At 45.4% G+C, this 20122-nt stretch overlaps 1 protein-coding gene and 1 long non-coding RNA gene across 3 annotated transcripts; one reads left to right on the forward strand and one right to left on the reverse strand.

The window, feature by feature from the left end:
• Window positions 1–50: 50 nt before the first annotated feature.
• NUBP1 (NUBP iron-sulfur cluster assembly factor 1, cytosolic) lies at window positions 51–18064 on the reverse strand. The gene is made up of 11 exons (XM_090277014.1): window positions 18007–18064; window positions 17821–17925; window positions 15701–15834; window positions 8954–9022; window positions 6502–6534; window positions 5805–5895; window positions 5006–5160; window positions 2898–3008; window positions 2529–2631; window positions 1081–1164; window positions 51–340 (listed from the first exon to the last, which is right to left on the reverse strand). Exons 1-11 carry the CDS (start codon window positions 18023–18025, stop codon window positions 231–233), a joined length of 1014 nt encoding a protein of 337 aa, XP_090133140.1. The 5' UTR covers window positions 18026–18064; the 3' UTR covers window positions 51–230.
• Window positions 2241–5993, forward strand: LOC150009279 (uncharacterized). Of its 2 annotated transcripts, none has more exons than XR_016511152.1 (2): window positions 2241–3616; window positions 4354–5993. It is a non-coding gene; the product is annotated as an uncharacterized LOC150009279 (long non-coding RNA). The 2 variants fall into 2 exon arrangements; XR_016511153.1 differs by lacking the exon at window positions 2241–3616 and adding an exon at window positions 3701–4257.
• Window positions 18065–20122: the final 2058 nt, after the last annotated feature.

A 20122-nucleotide genomic window follows, 5' to 3' on the forward strand; every position in this document is an offset into this window, starting at 1 on the left:
AATTCCATGACGAACAAGCTGCTGGTTTTTCAGTGAAGCAGGGCCGCAGGGAAGGTTTGAGAAGATGTTTTTATTTTTTAAATGGGACATTTGTACAGAACGCCCTTCACATATGTTCTAAAGAAAACTGTACAAATATTAGATGATTAAAGTGTCTCTGCAAAAGTGACTTTGCACCACACCAGAGTCTGGTCCCTCTGCCTGCAACCCCCACTCTGTGCCCGAGCCAGTCAGGACGTGCTGGACGTGCTGCCTGCATCCATAACGTTCCTCTGTGTTTCAGGAACTAATGAGGTTCTCTCTTCTTCTGGCTGATGGAGACTACAAAACTCTTGGATTCCTGGAAAACAAGACAGCAGGCAGAGAAGCAGTGATGGGCCTAGTCCTCCAGCCAGCCCTGCCCTGTGCAGGCCAGGGTGCTTCTAGACTGGGGTGGAATCCCCAGGTGGCTTATTTCTCTAAAAAGCCCCATTTCTGTTGATGCCCTGAATCTTCAAAGTGATCTGAATACCATACATTCCCATCCGTGCTTATAACCACCAGCTAGAGGCCTTTCCTTGGTCCATTCTACAGCTCAAGAAGCCTGGGAATGATGTCTTTGCCCCTGACACCACTTGACTAGGCAAAAGGAACCCATGCAAACCCAGCCTCTGAGCTATACTACTGGCACCTCCGCCACACACCTGAGGCCTCTGGTGGCTGCCTGCCGGCAGAATCAGGTCTGCACATGGGTGTGGTTTGGCTCACTAGGCTTTGTGGTTTTTTCCTTAATTTTCTTTTTACAGCCTTACTTAAATGTATTTCCCATAAAACTCACTCTCGCATTGTCTTTTAAACTATAACTTAGTTCACAGTATTGATGTACTGAAAGATTTCTCATTGATTTCTGGTTCCTGGGCTGAGGGAGACACTTTCCAGGCCATCCCAGACCCCACTGTCCCTACTGTCCCCAGCTGAGGCTGCATGGCAGTGACCACTTATGATCCTAAATGGGATCTCACACCCCGCCCACTCTGCTCATTTATGTCGCTTTCTGGCTCCACAGCCATCTGGATTCACAAGACCCACATAAACACTTACTTTGAATTATGCTTCTGTAGGCCAATGTGGCTGGTGAATCCGGCGCGTCAACCAAAAAAGACCGTCCTTCATCACAACTCTTACCTTAAAAACAAATGAAAGAAAATTAAATCCCTAAAGAAAACAAAGTGGCAACATGACCTTGGGGCTCTTTCTGTGCCTGTGACATTAAGATCTTGAACCCACTGCATTCATAAAGAAGAACAAAGCCAAGAAAGAATGTCAGGGGTCTCAAAGGACCTCACCTTCCTCCCCTCCATCCAGCAGGGACCCCAGCTAGCATTTCAACATGGCTCTGAGCCTCACCTGGCGAATAGTGTTTAGTGTGTGTGCCTACAAATCATCTGGGTAGTGTATGGCAAATGCAGGTTCCAGGGCCCCACAAAGAACAGATTCAGCAGCTCCTGGGTAGGCCTCGGAACCTGCATTTTAAAAGACTAATTAGTTCTTTTGAGTAAAAAGATAATGAATGCACATGGTAAAAAAGTATGGAATACAAAATGTTATACTATAAAGGGTGAGTCCAAAAGAAACTGCCAGTGTTTCAGACATCTTTCTAGAAATAATATGTGCATATCAATATGGCACATATATGCACATACACACCCATATACTTAGGAAATAAAATGAATGGGAGCATAAAATACACATGTTCTGCCCACTGCTTTTTCCAGGTATAATTTCATCTTGGGGGTCATTCCACACATCAGTATTGATCTGTGTGCTAATCTTTCACAAAACCATCCACGCCAGTGCCCTACTATGGACACACAGGCTGCCCCTCGGACCACATCAACCCAGTGTCCAGGAGAGCAAGATGCAGGGGCCTGCCCCAGCAGCCACATGGTGTTCTCCCCTCCCCCAGTCCTGGGTGGGTTCCTGTGGTCGGCATCTCCGCCCCTGCTCCCCAGATGCTGAACACTACTAGAGAAGCAGCAGCCATGGCTCCATGACCCAGAGCTGCTTCCCAACCTTAGGTGGACCTGGGGAGGCCCACGGTGGAACTGTCATTTCCTCGACTCCCCTAATGCACTGCCCCAAGGAACAAGGAAACCCAAGCGAGGGAAGGAGCCCAGGGTGAGAGGGGGATGGCAGCGGTGGGGCTACCATGGGAATGTGGTGCAGGCAGCTCAGGAAGCCCGAGTTCACGGTAGCAGGACTAAGTCTAGGAAATACAGGTCCCAGAACAGTCTCCTATGGGTCACTCTGTTCCTTTCCTAGTGCTCTCCTTGCACCCCGGCATCTCCCTGACCAATCTCTACTCTGCTTTTCCAGCCTCAGCTCTACCAGCCTCTTCCTCAAGGTCTGCCTGCTCCCTTGGCTACCTGTCCACATGTCTCCGTTTCTCTCTGCTGGTGGGTGAGGTCCTGGAGGATGGGTTCTGGGGCCAATGTCCAATGTGGGAAGGCCCACTCAGCAACCAAATTAGGGCATTTAGACTCACCCACCTATATGTGGGTCCAGAGGCACTTTGCCAAGGAGAGGTATCTTCAGATCCTGGCACATGACCTCGGCACCCCCGGTCGTTGGTGGGAATATTTGAGACTCTTTCTGTGAAGCAAATTAAATGGGGGAAGAATCATGACTTGTTTCAGAATCAAAACACTCAACCACATTTTAAAGAAACTTTTCAAAAACCTCTATTTTGAATGTGAAACACTACCAGAAGAATTTTCATTAAATCAATCGGCAATGGAGAATTTTAATTGTAACCCCACCTCTGGAAACAATGGGGAAAGCAGAGCCAGTTTCACAGAGACCCACTCCCATTATTGCCTCAACCGCAGAAGAAGCGGCTGGTCCGAAAACATGCTCACCTTACACTTAGGGCAGACGAAGCCGCTCATGTTCTCCACCACCCCGATGATGGGCAGCTTCACCTTGTGACAGAAACTGATTTCTTTCCGGACATCCTGGAGGGACACCTCCTGTCAAGATTCAAAAGACCAGCTGTTTCAAAGTCAAAGTACAAGAAAGAATGTTTGTGTGGTCAAGGGATGGTTGCAAAGCAGTGGATTATGATCATAAAGCCTTAGAGATATGTGCCGTTTATTCAATGAGTATTTGTTTAGTGCCGACCATGTGCTAGGCCCTGGTCTAGGCAGTTTATTTTCCACAAAGCCCTGAAAAAATAACCCTGAACAGACAAATATCAAATGTACAATGAATATATAGAAAAGTGACCTTTTAACATATCTCAATGTCTACTTTCTTGTCAGCGTACTATGCTGAGCAAAGTGCGTGCTCTTTCTTGGGTCAGACGCTGGATGTGAAGGGCTCGGAGGAAGTGAGCTTGCCTAACCTAAAGTCACATTTCCCAGAGAAGTTCTGTACAAACGGTGCACACACATGGCTTCCCCATGGCTTCCTGAGGAAAGGCCAGCTCCTGCTCGGTGGTCCCCTCTTCTTGAACACTAGGGGAACACCTTGTTTCTGTTCACAACAACTGTGATATTGGAGAAGCCATCTTTGTGCCAACTAGATTTTTTTTTTTTTACACCAGGTTTATTGAGGGAAGGGAGTGAAAGGGTTAGAGGTAAGATGGAAGCTCCCAGTGCCGTAGGAGCAAGGGAAGGGGGAAAGGAGAAATGGGGAAGGGGTAAAGGAAGGGGGAGAGGAGACTCCTACTCCACCTCGAGGGCCCATTGGAGTCCCCTCTGTGCCAACTAGACTTTTGTTGTTTCTTTCTTAATACTTTATTTTTAGAGTGGCTCTATACACACAGCAAAATTGAGCAGAAAGTGCAGAGACTTCTCACAGGCTCCTTGCCTCCACACAGAAAACCTTCCCCAACATCCACACCCCTTGTGGTACATTCCAGCTAAACTGTTTTCCTTTTAAGTAATTTCGTTGGTACCCTTGCTAGGGCCAAATGAAATTGCTTTTTAAAAAATTCAATAGAAAACACTGCTAAAGACAAATTCATCTTCTCTCACGTCTGCCCCCCAGGCCAAGGGCCCCCTGCCTCTAGATACCAGTGTTGTGCTCCTCCACATGCCCCCAACATCTCTCTCCACAGGGACCCCGAGTGATCTGACCAACACGAATCCCATTACACCACTCCCAGACGCAGGTGCCTTCATGTGACCCATATGCCATGTTCCCCAGTGAACTGCATGGGCCATGAGGGACCAGTCTGTCTGACTGCCCTGGTACCTGGCCCAGGGCCTGAACATAGTAAGTGCCCAGTGAGGGCCTGGTGAAGGATGAGGGGTCGTACTAACTGATTTAAGAGGCAAACTAAGATATTTCCTCTTCATTATGCTTTCTTAGGAGTGGAGAAGAATATTATGAAGAGAAACACCACTGAAGAAAATCATCTGCTAGTTTCCGGGGACCCTTAAGGTCAACGGCAATAATAAAGCACAGCACAGACCTGACCGCTTTCACTGCCTGCTGGGTCTTCTCAGTTTAGGCCCAGCACAGCCTCATGGCACAGCCTCTACGGGACTGGGACACAAGGAGCTGGCAACAACCAAGAAGAGGCGAGGACCACAGCAGCTTACCCAGAAATCCCGCCTACACCCCAGGCTGGCTCTGTGGAAACCTGGGGAGAGTTCCTGAATTGTTCTGAAATGTGAATGAAAAAGCCCTGCAGATTGTGGGGACCTGAGGCATGAGCACAGTAAGGGTGAAATGACCATGAGGGATAATTCAAATTGTAACAGCACCAGTGGTCTCCCTGGCTTTGTGAGGGGAAATTAAAAGGCAACTCTGAACCACTGTTGTACCCCAAAATCCCATTTTGGAATGCTTATTTGTCAATGGAAAGTCCCTGGACCAAAGATAAATGACGTTTCTGCAGATACATATCAGGGCCTGTTTGTTCTGAAGAGCCATTTGGAGACAGGGTCTCAGGGCCCTGCGAGGAAGCAAGCTTTCCCCGCGGAACGGGCTGGACCCAGCTCCCTCCGGGCGTGCGCACCTGAGGGGTGGTGATGATCACGGCCCCGTCGACGTGTGCTGCAGCCAGGTACTGGATGACTGAGAGGTGTTCGTCCGAAGTCCCAGGAGGGGTGTCCACGATGAGGTAGTCAACCTCTCCCCAGTCCACGTCGCGGAGGAACTGCTTGATCATGCCTGAAAGGAGGACCCTGCACTGACGCCAGACTGCTCTTTTCCCTTGACTGCGTTTGGGACTCTTTACAGAAACACAGTTGTGATCTTCATGTATATTTGGTCTAGACTCGAAATCAGTGGTATCTGGCAACGTCTGGAGACAGTTCTGGGTGCCATGATGCGGGAGGGGGTACTACTGGCATCCAGCACACAGGGGTGCCCCTAACCTCCGTGGTGTAGAGCCCAGTCCACCCCCCTCCTAACAAAGAATTATCTGGCCCCAAATGTCCACTAGGCCGAGTTTGAGGAACCTTAGCCTAAATGACACTTTGTATTATCACCCTAAGCCTCAGTGCCCAATCAGCCTGGTATTGATTTCACCTCACACACTTCTGTCTCTGACAAAAAAGAAAAAAAAAAAAAAAGCCACTACAAAACCACCATATGGATAATTTCAGGGCTATATAGGTTTTCAGAAAAAAAACAACCCCATAAAAGAATTTAAAATCTGTAAAACAAAAAGTGATACTCCTATTAGCTGTTTTCAAGCAGCAAAGAAAGACGCAGCTGGATGCTTAAAAACCCTGCCCTACAGAGCCCAGGAAACCCCAGAGCAGCTCTGCCCTTGGAAGGCTGTGATAAAGACAGAAAGCAGAGTGGCAAACCGTTTTTCTTTGGTCCTCTCCAGATAACAGCATCGTCGGGACTGCTGAGTAAGAAACCCACCGACATCACCCCCAGGTTGTCTTCCAAGAACTGGAGAGGATGAGGCAAGAAACATTTTACTTAAAGCCACAGCACAAGGCACTTCCCTATGTCTTTTTGGCTGAAAAGAAAACATTTTGGGGACAATATTACTGTATGATTTATGAGTATATTCACTCTGAATCCTCAAATCATTTTTGAAAAAAATAAAGTCACCATATTGAGGGGGTAGAAAGAGGCATCGTGTGGCCCTCAGCTGCAATGACAGTCTACTTGGCTGAAATTAGCATCATGTCCTCAACTAGCTGAACCTGGCTGGCAAACTATGGGCCCTGGGCCAATGTGGTCCACCATCTGTTTTTGAACATGAAGTTTTAACTGGAACACAGCCATGACCATTCATTTACATGTTACTACTTTTGGCCTACAATAATGGCCTACAAACTGGAAATATTTATTGTCTGACCCTTTACAGAAAGTTTGCCAGTCCCTGGTCTTAAATGTAGTCCCTGTGCTCAAAAAAGTGTCTCAATAAGTATGTATTAACTGATAAACAGGTGAGCTGAGAACAGTGCTGCCAGCCTGCCATATACACATTATGCACACGAGACCCATTATTCACTACCTTGAAAATAAGGCAAAGAGGTGAAAACTCACCACTGGAGACCAGCCCGAGCCACTCTGGTGAACCTGTGTGAACATGGGCATCGTGATTCATTTGTAAATTCTGCACCTGGGTCACACTTCATGCACAAATTTTATGCAGTAGGAAGACAGTTTTATAAAATACAATTTGTCTAAAATGCTACTATAAATTCTTAACAGGGAGTGAAGAGCTTGGAGGGGGGCAGGGTTAATGAAAGCCATAATTAAATACCCTTTTGTCCCATCAAATTGAGTTATTTTTAAACTCTGCTTAGACATATAGGCAGAGAACCAAAGTTACCTGAGTTCAAATATAATTTGGAGCCTGAGGTATTTTCAAACAGTGACAAGTTGGTTGTGGGGATATTGAGAAAATGCAGGTAACTGTGGAGCAGCGAGGTTGCCTCTAAAAGTCTGGGAGTGCAGAAAGGACCTTCAGTGAGCCAGGTGATCCAGCACCTTCCCTGTCAGTGGCCTGAGCTTCCGCTCTGGCCTACTGACCCCAGGGGGCAAGAACTGGGAGAAAGGGTGTCAATGAGAAGCTCACTGGGGCTACTTCAAGAGTCAGACTCTCCCTCAGAGGTGTTCGTCAACAGCCAGGGTTCAGCTTCACATTTTCTCTGTTTTAAAGCTAGAGCTTAAGCAACTCCCAATTACACATCTATCTTAGAAATTAGAGCAACACAGGAGCCAAAACAGAAAGTCTGTTTTTCTTAATGAAGTCTTATTTTTTAAAATAGCTCTATTGAAATATAATTCACATACCATACAATGCACCTATATAAAGTGTACAATTCAGTGGCTTTCAGGGAAGTCACACAATTGTACACCCACCACTGCAATCAATTTTAGAACATTTTCATCGCTCCAAGAAGATGCCTTGTACCTCTTAACTGTCACTCCCAGTTCCTACGCTTCCCTCCAGAACTAGGTGACCATGGATAGGCTGTCTCTCCATGTGTGCCTGATTCAGAATCTCATAGAAATGCAATCATATACAGTATTCCCTCACTTTTCACGGGTATTCTAGACTGCCACGCGAAGTTGGAACCTTACATTTATTCTGCACTCTTAAACCTACGTAACTTTAACAACATACGTATACAGTACTGCAAAGTCCCGCGATATAGCGAAAAATCTGTGATAAATAATTAAATATTTTTAAAAATCCTGCGATATAGTGAGGCTGCAATAAGTGAACCGCAATAGAGAGAGGTACTACTGTACTTTGTGTCTGACTCTTAAGTCTTTTTTTTTACCCATTTGTTTCTACCTACCCTTGTACTTTAAGTCACTGGTCTTCAGAGAAGGGTAAACATGATGATCCATAGTTGAGATTCTGTTTCAACTCACCATTTAAAAATTTTGATTTTTATAAACTACTTATGTACTGGTACAGTAGTGTATTTATATAACATAAGTAAAGACAACAAAGGTACACCCGCACTGCGGGTGTGTGCCACAAAACTTGTTACTCGAGGGTGCGTGGTCACAGACTTTTGAACCTGCTGCTGGACCCTGACCCTGCAGGTGTCACATCCTCCCCAGTACCCTCAGAAACAACCCCAATCCTGAGCAGAGCCCACCAGAACTGGCCCCAATTGTCTCTGGCTACTCTCCAGCTCCCCACGCCCCTGCCCTACTGACCATTGTGTGGAGGAAATGAGGACTCTCCTGCCTCAGGGCTCTTGCACTTGCTCCCTTAGCCAAGAAGGCTTGTCTCAGGCTTTCTGCAGCAGGCTGCTCTGGACCACCCCCTCCCAAAGAGCAGCTCCCCGTGCCCGCCTTGCGCCCCCCTGTCTGGCCCTTTACCCTGCTTTAGTTTTCTATTATCCCATGAGGGCCGGGGTTTTTATTTGCCTTGCTCACCACTATGCTCTAGCACCCAGAACAGAGCCAGCACTTAAGTAAAGAATGAACCAATCCTGACACCCCTGGAACAGCCTAGCCCTCCAGCCAGATTTAATGAGCAGGCCCTGGGGGAACCCTTCCTTGGATTACTTCCTGCTACTCTGAAGGGAGAGAGACTAGCACCTGCACAGATTGCGCTGGCCCGGCCCCTACCCCTACACCACGTCACTTGCTTGCTTCACAGTCTCAGTTCCCCAAAGGTGACCACAGGGTAGAAACATTCCCTTGCTTCCAGGGTACAACCCCCCAGCCACCCCTGGTCTAGCTTTCCCAGTCAGAGCTAAGTTTCTGTGTCTTACTTCTTCATTTCGCTTGCTGTTTCCCTTCCTCTCTGAGAAGATATCAAAACCAACTTCTTGAATGGTTTGGATGAACTTTATATATAATCCCCTCTACCCCCAAATCCACAGTTGTTAAAGTAGACAGGTGGATTAGTGAACATTTACCTGGCTTCCTCATATCCATGTCAGAATGCATAGGCTCTGCTACCCGCTTTGTTTAGGTTGAAAAGTTTAGCACTACAGTTTGCTGTATTTTGTAATATAGCTCTTACCTGTTCTCCTTCCAATCCCATTATCTTGGGAATTGACGGACCACATATGTCAATGTCTAGAAGAGCAACCTGGGGAACAAGAGACCAGAGCAGTAACAAAACTGAATATACAATCCTCCACATACACACAGTGGGAGGGGAGCAGGGTTCTAGGAAAAGGAGGAAGGGGAGAAGATGGAAAGAAATTGGATTAAATGTGGACCAAGGAGAATCTCATGAGAAAGAGTTACAACATTTATCTTCCCAGCCACAGAGACACACAGTCCAAGGCTCTGAAGAGAACTTGGCAAAGTACAACAACACTGACTCCCTCTCTCCTGACCCCAGCCTGACCTAGCTCCAGGGCGATCTGGTGGACCTGGGTGTCAGGTCACTCGGAAATTCAGGTCTTGGCATGGCTTACTTGGCCTTTATCATGTGCCTGGGGGTGGGTGTCAAGATCTCTGCTTTACAGAAGAGGAAACTAAGGTTTCAGAGGGGCCCAGTGACTTGTTCAATGAGCAAAGAGCAAAACTGGGACATAAATCGAGGTCTCCCGACTGCATCATCAGGATTTTTTCCACTACCTAATGGGGCCTGGTGAGGAGCTGAGCTCTGACCAAACTCTGTTTTCCTATGATCCTGAAGGTTAATAACAGCATAGGCTCAACTTCCAGAAAATAAACTAAAAATAAGAAGGAAATCTAGAAAACTTTGTTGCTAGTGGTAAGTGTAGCCTTGGGTGCCTCCTTCCACCAGTAACAGACAAAGAAACTGGTAACTCTCAAACCGGTAGGGAATAATTAACAGCTAAGACTAACTCTAATTGAATTGTGAATCGGGGATCAGTCTCTGAGTCAACAGTAAATGGGAGAGCTAGAGACAGGTTTATCATCAAACCCAAACACAGGTCGACTCTTCAAAGGAGAGCCTAGGGACAGCTTAATCACCAAACCCAAACACAGGGCAAGGGAGAGCTAGAAACAGACCCCTCACTAAATTACCCTTACCCTTAGTTAATCGCATTAAATTGTAACTCCTGAGTATCCAGTAATAAAGAAAGGGAGGAAATGGAGGTGCGAGGGAACTACTCGCATTAGTATAAAATCAGTTTGCTTTCTCTGCTTCAGCGCACAAGCCCCTGCCTGTGCCTGGCCCTGCAGAACCGGGAATAAACAAACGCCTCATTTACCACTGAAGTCCTGTGTTCTGGTGTTTTTATTGTGAGCGTTTCTCACACACTCTAAACACCCTTTCCTTGTGTGATAAATGAGGTCTGAAATGGCCTTCAGGAACTCTGAAAAGCAAGCTAGTATTCGTCTTGAAAGCTCTAATGTCTTGGATGCGAAGTGCAGCATCTCTGGGTAACTTTTTAATTGCCTCAAATTCGCTTTTTGCTTCCCTCTTCAAGCCCGTCAACAGATCCCAACCTCCTACTTCCCCACATGCTCTCAGACCCCGTCAAGACAGCTTTTCATACATGAGATCAGCCAGGTACCTCGGGCGCCCTCTGCTGGACTAAGTGAGGAGGGCCACAGGGCGACACAACTTGACAACCTGACTTCCCTGGCCTTCTTGATCCCTGATATTTGGGGACCCATGTATGTTAATGATCCACAGACATTTTACACCACAACCTCATGATTTTAGAAATCATACCATCAGTACGACCCTAACAGAGACTTTCATCAATACCCTTTGATTTCTAGCCCGGCCTCCTTGTTCTTTGGGGAACAATTTAATCAGTTTACTTTTGAGGCATTAAGTGAATCAAGAGTGAAATGATACAAGGACGCAAGAAACAGATTGCTTGAACTCCTGTGGTGGCGCCCAAAAAGGCCATGACATGCTCCTGCTATCTAGGTCTCCAAAGTGACTCTGTGTCCTGGCTCTTCCAAACTTTTTGTTGATCCTGTTACTATCTCCAATATCCATCCAATTAATTCACTTTCTGCTCAAGCCAAGCCACAGGACCCTAGATGAGACACGTGCCTGCGTTCATTCTCACCAGGGCCTCTGTGGAACATGCTAGAAGACGCGGGGGGCGGGGGGAGGGAAGCCCTGACACACCTCTCCCACCCAGAATGGTGGAGTGGGGTGCTATAGTGCCATTGGGCTCCAAATTCCGCCTTCAGAAGAGGCCATGAGAAATGGGGTCTCGTCCTAACTCCAAGGCTATCATTGTGCACACTGTTTCTTTTCCCCAAGCCCTCTCTGTCTGAGCTTCTGTCCTGTGAAAGAAGTGTTTCAGGAGATTGTTAGGACCCTTTCAACTTTAGTCTACAAACCCCAGAGACCAGCCTAAAAACTCCAGTCCTGAAGCACCTAGTGTGGACCTTTTAATGATTGAGTTCATCTTTAGGCAAAATGAAGTGGTAATTTATGGAAGCTAGCGACTTGCCGTGGAGAGATGGTGTGTGCTTCTTTGATGTCACAGGGTTGGCTCCTCCATCTCCCTTAACCACAACTTAACTCATTTCCCAGCCTGCTTATGAGTAATCAAGAACGTTTCACAATTCTGCTGCCTCTTGATGCAAGGCCCTTTGCAAATGAGCTGTTAGAACACCTGCCTGCCTTGAGTGCTAACACAAACAGCCTTAGAGAGTCAGAAGATGGAGTGTTTCCACCATCCTCCTGAATTCAGGGCAGGGAGGAATGTGTGTGACTTGACTATAATCTACAAGATACACTGAGTGTTTATCATGCGCTGAAGCTGCGCACCTTCTGGAGACAGTGATGTTTTCTTTTTTTTTTGTCTTTGAAATATATGTATTCAAGTTACATATATACTTACAAAATGAAGCTAAATAACAACACTTAAAGATAAAGAAATTAAGTCTATTCTTTGATTCAGATTAGAGTCTTGAACTGATATCCTTGCCGACTGAATTGAATTCCAGTCCTGACTCTTCTACTGATAATTATAATTTTTTTTTATAATTTATTTACTTATTTTATTTATTTTATTTTTAGAAAGAGGGGAAAGGAGAAGAAAGGGAGAGAAACATCATTGTGTAGCTGCCTCTCACTCACGCTCCCAACTGGGGACCTGACATGCAACCTAGTAATGTGCCCTGACTGGGAAACGAACCAGCGACACTTGACTCGCAGGCCAACGCTCAATCCACTGAGCCACAGCAGCCAGGGCTGAGACAGTGATGTTTTCAGTGTCAAGTAAGTCTGCTGGGGAAAATACACTTTCCTGATTGCTGACATTTTTTAGAAGTACTACTGCATAAAGAAATTCAGCTTACCTAGCCATCCTTCCACACTGGATGGTGTGCTTTCCTTCAGTATTCTGCAAAGTCTAGACATGTGTGCAGTGGGGGCTTCTGGACATAATTATATGAAAGTTTGATTATATATAAACAGCTGTTGATTCACAAGTGGTTATATGCAACTGGCCTGGTGAAAGCCCATCTCCATAGCACTGAGAAGAATATGCCCAACAGCTTCTAAAAGCCATGATTATTCTGGGTAATCTGGACAATCTGAGAAAACAGCTTTCTTGGCTAACCAACTAGCCAATACAGATTTGACCCTCAAATGGCAAGAGATGGTTAACTAACAGAAGAATGAATCGACAAGTATATTTTGAACCTGCTTAGCACTGTACTTTGGGTAGGCTACCAACTCATTATCACTAAAGCAGAAATATCAGCAGTGAAACGAAGTAATAATAATGATTGCTATTGAGGACATTTATTGAGCACTTACTACAGGTCAGGTGCCGTGTTAAGCACTTTACATTTACACACATCATCTCACTCAGCCTGAGTCTCATTTTACCGATGAGACAACCAAGGCAGAGAGAGCCTGGTAACCTACCCAAGGTGAGAGCAGTGGTGTGGGTGGGGCTGGCATGTGAACCTGAGTAGTGTGACTCCAGAGTCTGTGTTCTTGGTCACCACACTAAACTGCACCCCAAATGCTCAACCAGAGTTCTGACTCCTCTCTCTCCTCCAAAAGTTGGGAGGTTCTGCTTCTTCAGTCTCCCCAACTTTGCCCTCATTTGTTCTCTGCCACTTGGTTCAGCTACTGCCCTAGTTCGGACTCTTGGGGCCTCTCATGGAGACACGAGCAACACCTCCTGGCTGGCTTCCCATCACCCTCTAATGTTACTCAACCACACACTCAGCTGGCTGTCACAGCGGTGCTCCTAAAGCACTGGGCTGGCTCAACCTCATCCTGGCTCCCTTTCCTGGAGCAAACCCCCCAGACCACCTGCCCTTCCACGTCTGCCCTGGCAGTCCCACTTCTGTGCAGCTGCCTCCACCTCAGCCATCCCCATTCATCAGTGTCTATCACAGTCCAGACGCAGCCTTCTCCAAGCCCAGTGTTCCCCACTTTCTCCAAGTCCCTGGAGCACATCTTGGATGGCAGATACAAGATTCTAGAGAAGCCCACATCAGCCGTGTAGGCCAGTGATAGCAGCTCCACGTTACAAAATTATCAGAACAGAAATGAGGGATAAGACAGAATCCAGAGCCCTATTGAGTGACAGGAATATGCGTTACAGATCACCCAGTCCAGCCACTTTGCTGCCCCAAGAAGGCTGTGGCCTGCCCAAGGTTCCAATCCTCCAAAGATGTTCTTCCCTGGCCAGCACTGGTGCTTCCGGTGTTACAAACCAAACCGGGGGCCAGGAAACTACAACCAGAGAGCCAAATCCAGCCTGCCACCTGTTTTTTACAGCCCACAAGCTGAAAATGGTCATTACATTTTTTGAGGGTTGGGAAAATAAAAATAGAAAGAATACTTTTATATCATGTTGTAAAAATACGTGATATTCAAATTTTAATTGCAATAAAGTTTTATTAGGACATGCCCAAGCTCGTGGTTTACAGATTGTTTATGGCTGCCTTCATGTTTAAGTGAAGAACGGAAGAGCTGCTACAGAAACTGTATGGCCTGCAAAGCCTAAAATGTTTACCATATGGCTCTTGATATAAAAAGTTTGCCAAACCCTGAAGCAAATTCTATTCTAATTTTGTAATCCAAGGATTTTAAAAAATGTATTTCTGGAGTTCTTAGATACTGGTGAGGTATTTCACTGTGTGTGAGTTTGTTGAGGGCATGTGAGAATAGTGGGCCTGATCCCCCTTGCCCACTGTGGCTGGATTTATTGGTTTGTTTTCGTGGAGGAAATAAAGTCTTGATCATATTAAGATCTTAGGGTGCTAATGCACAGTGAGGTAGAATGGTTTCTCTCACACATGAGCACTGAAATTTATCCAGCTTTTAGAATTTTAAAATAGGCACTATGTGGCAGTTTTGAAATTTCAATATTAAATGTATCTCTATAGTCCCTTCTAGCACTACCTTACTCTAAAAAACAAAAAGTCAAACAGAAGTAAGGGCTGTTTGTCAATTAGTAAGAAAAGAAACGTGAAGTGAAAGTGTTAGCCCTCATATATTACAATAACTTTCAAAATTCAAAATGTTAGAAAAGCAATTTTCAGAAATAAAACAACGTATGAAAGGCACACACAAAGACCACAAAATGGTAGGGAATGACTTTCAACACAAACAAAATAAAATTATTTCTGTTACACAGAACTCTTCTGCAGACCCCCAAAAGTGTTTTTATGGAAAGAATGGTGTTTGGTTGGGAATTGAAATGGAGTGACTAGCAAGCTCTCTAACCCAGAGCATACACAGCACCGATACACAAGTCCTCAGCAAGGTCTGTCACTCCAGGGGTCAACATGTTGGGCAGCTGGGTTCTAAGAGACACCCATGCCATTCTAGCAGTTCTGATATGTATGAAAACAACAAAAGGTGGAATGTGTTGTGTTTGAAAAAAACAAAAACAAGAAACCCCCTGAAAACTGCAATAGTCATGGTTTTATTAGATATAAAATGATAAAGTGAATATTGGCATCATTTTCTGAAGTCAATGCCAAATGAATAAGCCAAAATTTTTTTAAAAAATTGCCCTGGCTGGTGTGGCTCAGTGGACTGAGTGCTCACCTGCGAACCAAAAGGTCGCCAGTTTGACTCCCAGTCAGGGCACATGCCTGGGTTGCAGGCCAGGTCCCCAGTTGGGGGTGTGCAAGAGGCAACCACACACTGATGTTTCTCTCTTTTTCCCTCCCTTCCTCTCTCTCTAAAAATAAATAAATAAAATCTTTAAAAAAAAAAAAAATCCAGAGAGCAGCACTGGGTACTTTGAGTTTTCCTACTCATCTGTGTACCTGGGCATAAGTTAGTGGCCTAGTACCAGGGTCAGCAAATGTCTTCTTCAAGGCCTAAACAGAAGACATTTTAGGCTTTGTGGGAAAAATTAAGAATACTATATAGGCACTTATGTAACAATTTAAAAGCAACCATTTAAAAACAAAAACTGAAAATAAGAAAAAAAATTAATATACAATAAAATAAAAGCAACCATTTATAAATATAAAAATCATTCTTAGCTCACAGGCCACAAAAGACAAGAGATAGGCTGGATTTGGCTATGAGCTCTAATTTGTAGACCCCTGGCCTAGAAAAAGGCAGAAATGGGTTAATGAGTAAGAAGTCTGAACTTACTATATTAAATAATCAGCATGCCAAGAGAAATGTACACCTGCTACCCATTTTTGTAACTAGAGCATCCAATGAAATACTTCATTTCACTGCTTGACTGCTAAGTGTTTGTTTCCTCATTCTCTCTGCAGGGAGTTAAATTCAAAGAGGCCAATTCAACTCAGTCTAAGGGACCAGTTCTCTCCAAGCCATCATGCGCCCTCAGACAGGAGCCTCTCCCAGTTTCCCGAGTCCCACCTGCGTGTTTTCATCCTCTGCTAAGGCATGAGCAAGGTGGGCGCTGAACGTGCTTTTTCCAACGCCGCCTTTCCCGGACAACACCAAGATTTTGTGTTTCACGGTCTTCATTTTCTCTTTGATTTCCTCCACGGCTGCCAAAAAAGCAATTCAGGTGATAACATTCTCCAACTAAATCCCTAACATTCTCCAACTAAATCCTGAATGTGACTGTTCCAATGGGCTAGAAGGAGCCAAGTCCTCAGGGCTGTTTCAAAGGATCATGTTTGAAATACTACCTAGTCAATGGTAGTAATAAGAGCTACAAAGAAAATAAGGCTATTATCATATCTGACATTTTCTTATTGACTTACTTGTCATCCCTTACTAAAATATTAGCTTCATGAGGTTGGGACTCTGTCCTGAAGTGTTCACCCCTTTATTTCTGGCTCTAAAACAAAGCTTTGAATATAAAGTAATGCACCACTTAATGAGAGGGATACATTCTGAGAAATGTGTCATTAGGCAATTTCATCCTGCAAACATCACAGAGAGCCTGCTACAAACCTAGGCTCTATGATATGGCCTATTGCTCCTAGGTTACAAGCCTATACAGCATGTCACTGCGTGAAACAACACAAGATTAAATCAAGCACAGGAGGAGATGATGTAATCAAAAGATAAACATGAGATATATGAGGCAGTTGTCAGTGTAACATAGCATACTGCTTTAAAATAATAAGTATAATATACAATAGTAAATACATAATCAGCAACATGGTTATTATCATTATGTACTGTATATAATTATATGTGCTATACTTTTATACAACTGGCAGCACATAGGTTTGTTTACACCAGCATCACCAAACATATGAGGAATGCTTTTCGAAAGGAACTTTTCAGCTCCCTTATAATCTCATGGGACCACTGCCATACAGGTAGTCCATCATTGACCAAAATATCATTATTTCGTGAGTGTAGTAATGATTCCCAACCTGGGGGCAAAACACACCAGGGGACATGTGGCAATGTCTGGGACATTTTTAGTTGTCATAAGGAAGGGGTGCTCCTGGCACATAGTGGGTAGAGGCCAGGGATGGCGTTAAATATCTGACAATGCTCCCTACAGCCCCCACAGCACAGAGTTATCCAGCTCCAAATGTCAACAGTGCCCAGGTTGAGAAACCCTGACAAACAGCAGGCACTTGATAAGTACCCGTCTCTGATGACTATCACTTACTAGACATTTGCTGTGCTTTCACTATTTCACTTTATTTCAAATCCTTCAAACGACACTGTAAGGTAACTTTTTCTCCCTATTACTGATGGGGAAGGAAACAGAAGCTCAGGAAGGTTAAGACTCTTGCTCAAGGTCAATACTGGTTGTGGGACCAAGAAGCAAACCCACCTCTCTGTGAACTCCTTCAAAATTCTTCTCGCAGTCTCCTGCTTTTTAAGTTTCTTTTAGTAGGTTCCCAGAGTCCTCCCCACCCTCTAACTTGACCCTCCTAGTACTTATTTCTGTGATGATTAACTTGCTCGCTTACTCGTTCATGGTGAGTCTCCCCTATTAAACCAGCATCCATTAGAGCAGTGTCCTCTCTCTTTTTCAGCTATATTCCCAGCACAGAGAACTGTGCCTAGGAGCCAAATAATGCATATTTTTGTTGAATGAATGGAAGAATAGCTCCTCAAAAGAAATTCTGTCCAAAGAAAGCAGCTGATGGAGCCAGAATTTAAGACCCAACTCCCTGACTTCAAAGTTTATACCCTATTTCCTCTGCAGGTGACCTCGTCCAGGCCAGTTAGTTACTCAAACCTCTGGCCGCACTCCTCAACCCAGCCGACTTCCTCCTATGCCCCGCTCCTCTCACCATTTGACTTCACACTAGTTACTGATCCTTAGGCTCCAAACTCATCTAGCCACTTTCCTTGCTCCTTGCCTAAAGGCTCTGCCCCTCCATCCCCGTCCCTGCCACTCACTTCTGAAGCCCCGCCCCCCTCCGACTTCTCCACGCCCCGCCCCTGTCACTCATTCTTCAGATCATTCCCACCGTCACCGCCAAGGTTTCCCATACGCACCGCCTCTTCCGGGCTCGCGCCTATCACTTCCCGTTGAGGCTTTGCCCCTTTCTCACCTGGGTCCGGAACCGCGCCGGCTCCTGAAGCGCATATCCGCTGGTTGGGGCACCCTTGACAAGCGGTCCCTCGGCCTGCCTGCGCGCTGCCAGTTCCGGGACAATCTGCGTAGAGACACATTCCATCACAGTTAGAATCGCCCCTGTCCCTTCATCCGACCACCCACGCCCCTCCCGCGCGCTCACCGTGAGGCGTCTCCTCCATTTTGCCGCCTTAGTCGCAGGAATTACGCAATCACCGGAAACTCCTTTTGCGTATATCCGCTTGTGGCACCCAATCAGACCTTCCGGTAGCGCTGTCTCAGAGAGAGCAATGCGCACGCGTGAACCTTCTGTAGGTAGCTTGAGGCTGTTCTTTTATTCTGTCAGCTTTGAAACTGCTGCAAATGTCTATCACAAGTACTTAAGTATGTGTTTCTCAAGAACAAAGGCGTTATCTTACGTGATCTCCATACCATTTTGATGCCCGTGAAATTGAACATTGATGCGAAATTATTATCCAATATACACTTTATATTCACTTTGCTCAATTGTCCTAAATGCTCTTATACTGGATCCAGTCCAGAGTCGCACCATACCTTTTGTTCGTCTCTAGTCTCTTTTAATCCAGAACAGCTCTCCTCTCTCCCCGTTCCGTCCCCTGGCCACATTTTTGCCTTCTGTGAGACTGATATATTTTAATAGTCCAGGCCAATTGTTTTACAGAATAGCCATAATCTTTGTTTGTTTGATCCCCCACCCCCATCCCTTGTGATAAGATTCAGGTTGAAAGTTTTTGTTGGAAGACACTTGAGTAACATGCAGTTCTTGTTTCACAGCAGGAGGGACATAATGCCAATTGTTGGTGTAAAAAAAACCAACTGAGTACATTTTAAAGATCTTATTTGTTAGGGTAGTTGGTGAAAGAATTCACAGAGAAGAAAGTGTAGAGAGTAAAGCTTTTATTCGCTCTCCAAAGAAAGGAGAGGGTGTGTGTTGGGGGAGATACAGCACCTTGAGGGGTAGGGGCTTTGAGTTTTTATTGGATTAAAAAGGGGGAGTGGGGTTGTTGCTGTTGTGTGGCCCCTGGGCTGTTGGGGTGTTGTAACAGGAGGCTGCAGTTTGTTTCAATGTTATCTTCTGCCTGTGGCTGTAGGGAGCAGTTAGTCATGTTCTGTTCTTGATTTCCAGTAATTTCCAGTCCTAGGTAAATAAGCTGAGAAGAGTAAAATGGCAGTTGTGTTTAACAAGGTCATAGGCCTGCTAGGCAAATGTCACATAGCAGATGGCACTGACTTATCCTTTCATTATTGGCTTTGTTAACCAATAGTCTTTGGCGCCAACTCAATGCCAATAGGAATCTCCAATTTGGGGTGTGGTGAAGAAGGAAACTTTATTCAGTGCAAAACAGCTCAATTGTGACACAACAAGGCTGTGAGGCACCCAGGGGGTCAGGCCCCTTTCTGGCTAGTAAGTTCTGCTATGCCAGTTGGCTCTGCTCCAGTGAGATAGCTTCAGTGCTTCAGCTCAGCTGGGGAAATAGTTCTTCAGCAGAAAGGGAAAGTGCACTCCCAAAGCCATTGGGGAGCTGGCTTATATAGACAGAAGTGCCTGCACCTGCTCCCTGATTGGTCAGTCCTCACGCAAATGACACTCCAAATCCTCTCAGTTTGATTGGTTTAAAATGCACAGTCCTGATGAATCAGAATAGTGATGCTCTGTTGGTTGGAGCTTCACAACTCCAATTGGAGGGGAAAGCCTCAGTCCTATTGGCTGAAATAGGATTCCAGGAACTCCTTTATAAGGGTTGGTTCAGATGGCAGAAACACAGTGCAGGCAGGTAGGTATATAGTTCAATGCAGGGTTCTCCCTGAAGTGCAGTTTGTGTGAGAGGCCCTTGTGTAGAAATGACTGCTAGGCTCTATGTTTTAAAATTTGAGCCTAATTAGCCCCCAGGAACCCTTCTTAGTAGGTGTTTCCTTTCTCAGGGCTCACAGCTTTATTCAATGATTAATTAATTGAGCAGCATCCTATCTAGCAAACAGAAAGTAGATCTGAGGAGCTGTGTACAATGAAAGACTTACAGACAGAAGGGAGCTGGACAAGGAAGTTATAGTAGCAAAAAGTGGATTTGTTACAGAGTGGGGGGTCTCCAAAAATCCCCAGAGCCTGCAGATTGAGGGATGGGGAAAAGGAAACCGCTTTTAAGATGCCTTTGCCTGACTATGGCTAGTAGCTTAGTTTCTCAGTTATGCAAATGGATTTGGTTCTTCCAAAGCCCCAAGAAAATGGGAGGGGTTTTGACCATCGAATGGTGCAGAAA

This window comes from Furipterus horrens, unplaced genomic scaffold (assembly GCF_987537825.1).
Source record: "Furipterus horrens unplaced genomic scaffold, mFurHor1.1.pri manual_scaffold_5, whole genome shotgun sequence".
Classification (NCBI taxonomy): Eukaryota; Metazoa; Chordata; class Mammalia; order Chiroptera; family Furipteridae; genus Furipterus; species Furipterus horrens.

Excerpts from the sequence above, each read along its gene's own strand:
- NUBP1 (XM_090277014.1), bottom strand. Across the intron at positions 2,632-2,897 it reads TCGTCTGCCCTAAGTGTAAG|AAAGAGTCTCAAATATTCCC; the intron begins GTGAGCATGTTT and ends TTTGCTTCACAG. Across the intron at positions 341-1,080 it reads CTACAGAAGCATAATTCAAA|GAATCCAAGAGTTTTGTAGT; the intron begins GTAAGTGTTTAT and ends CTTGTTTTCCAG.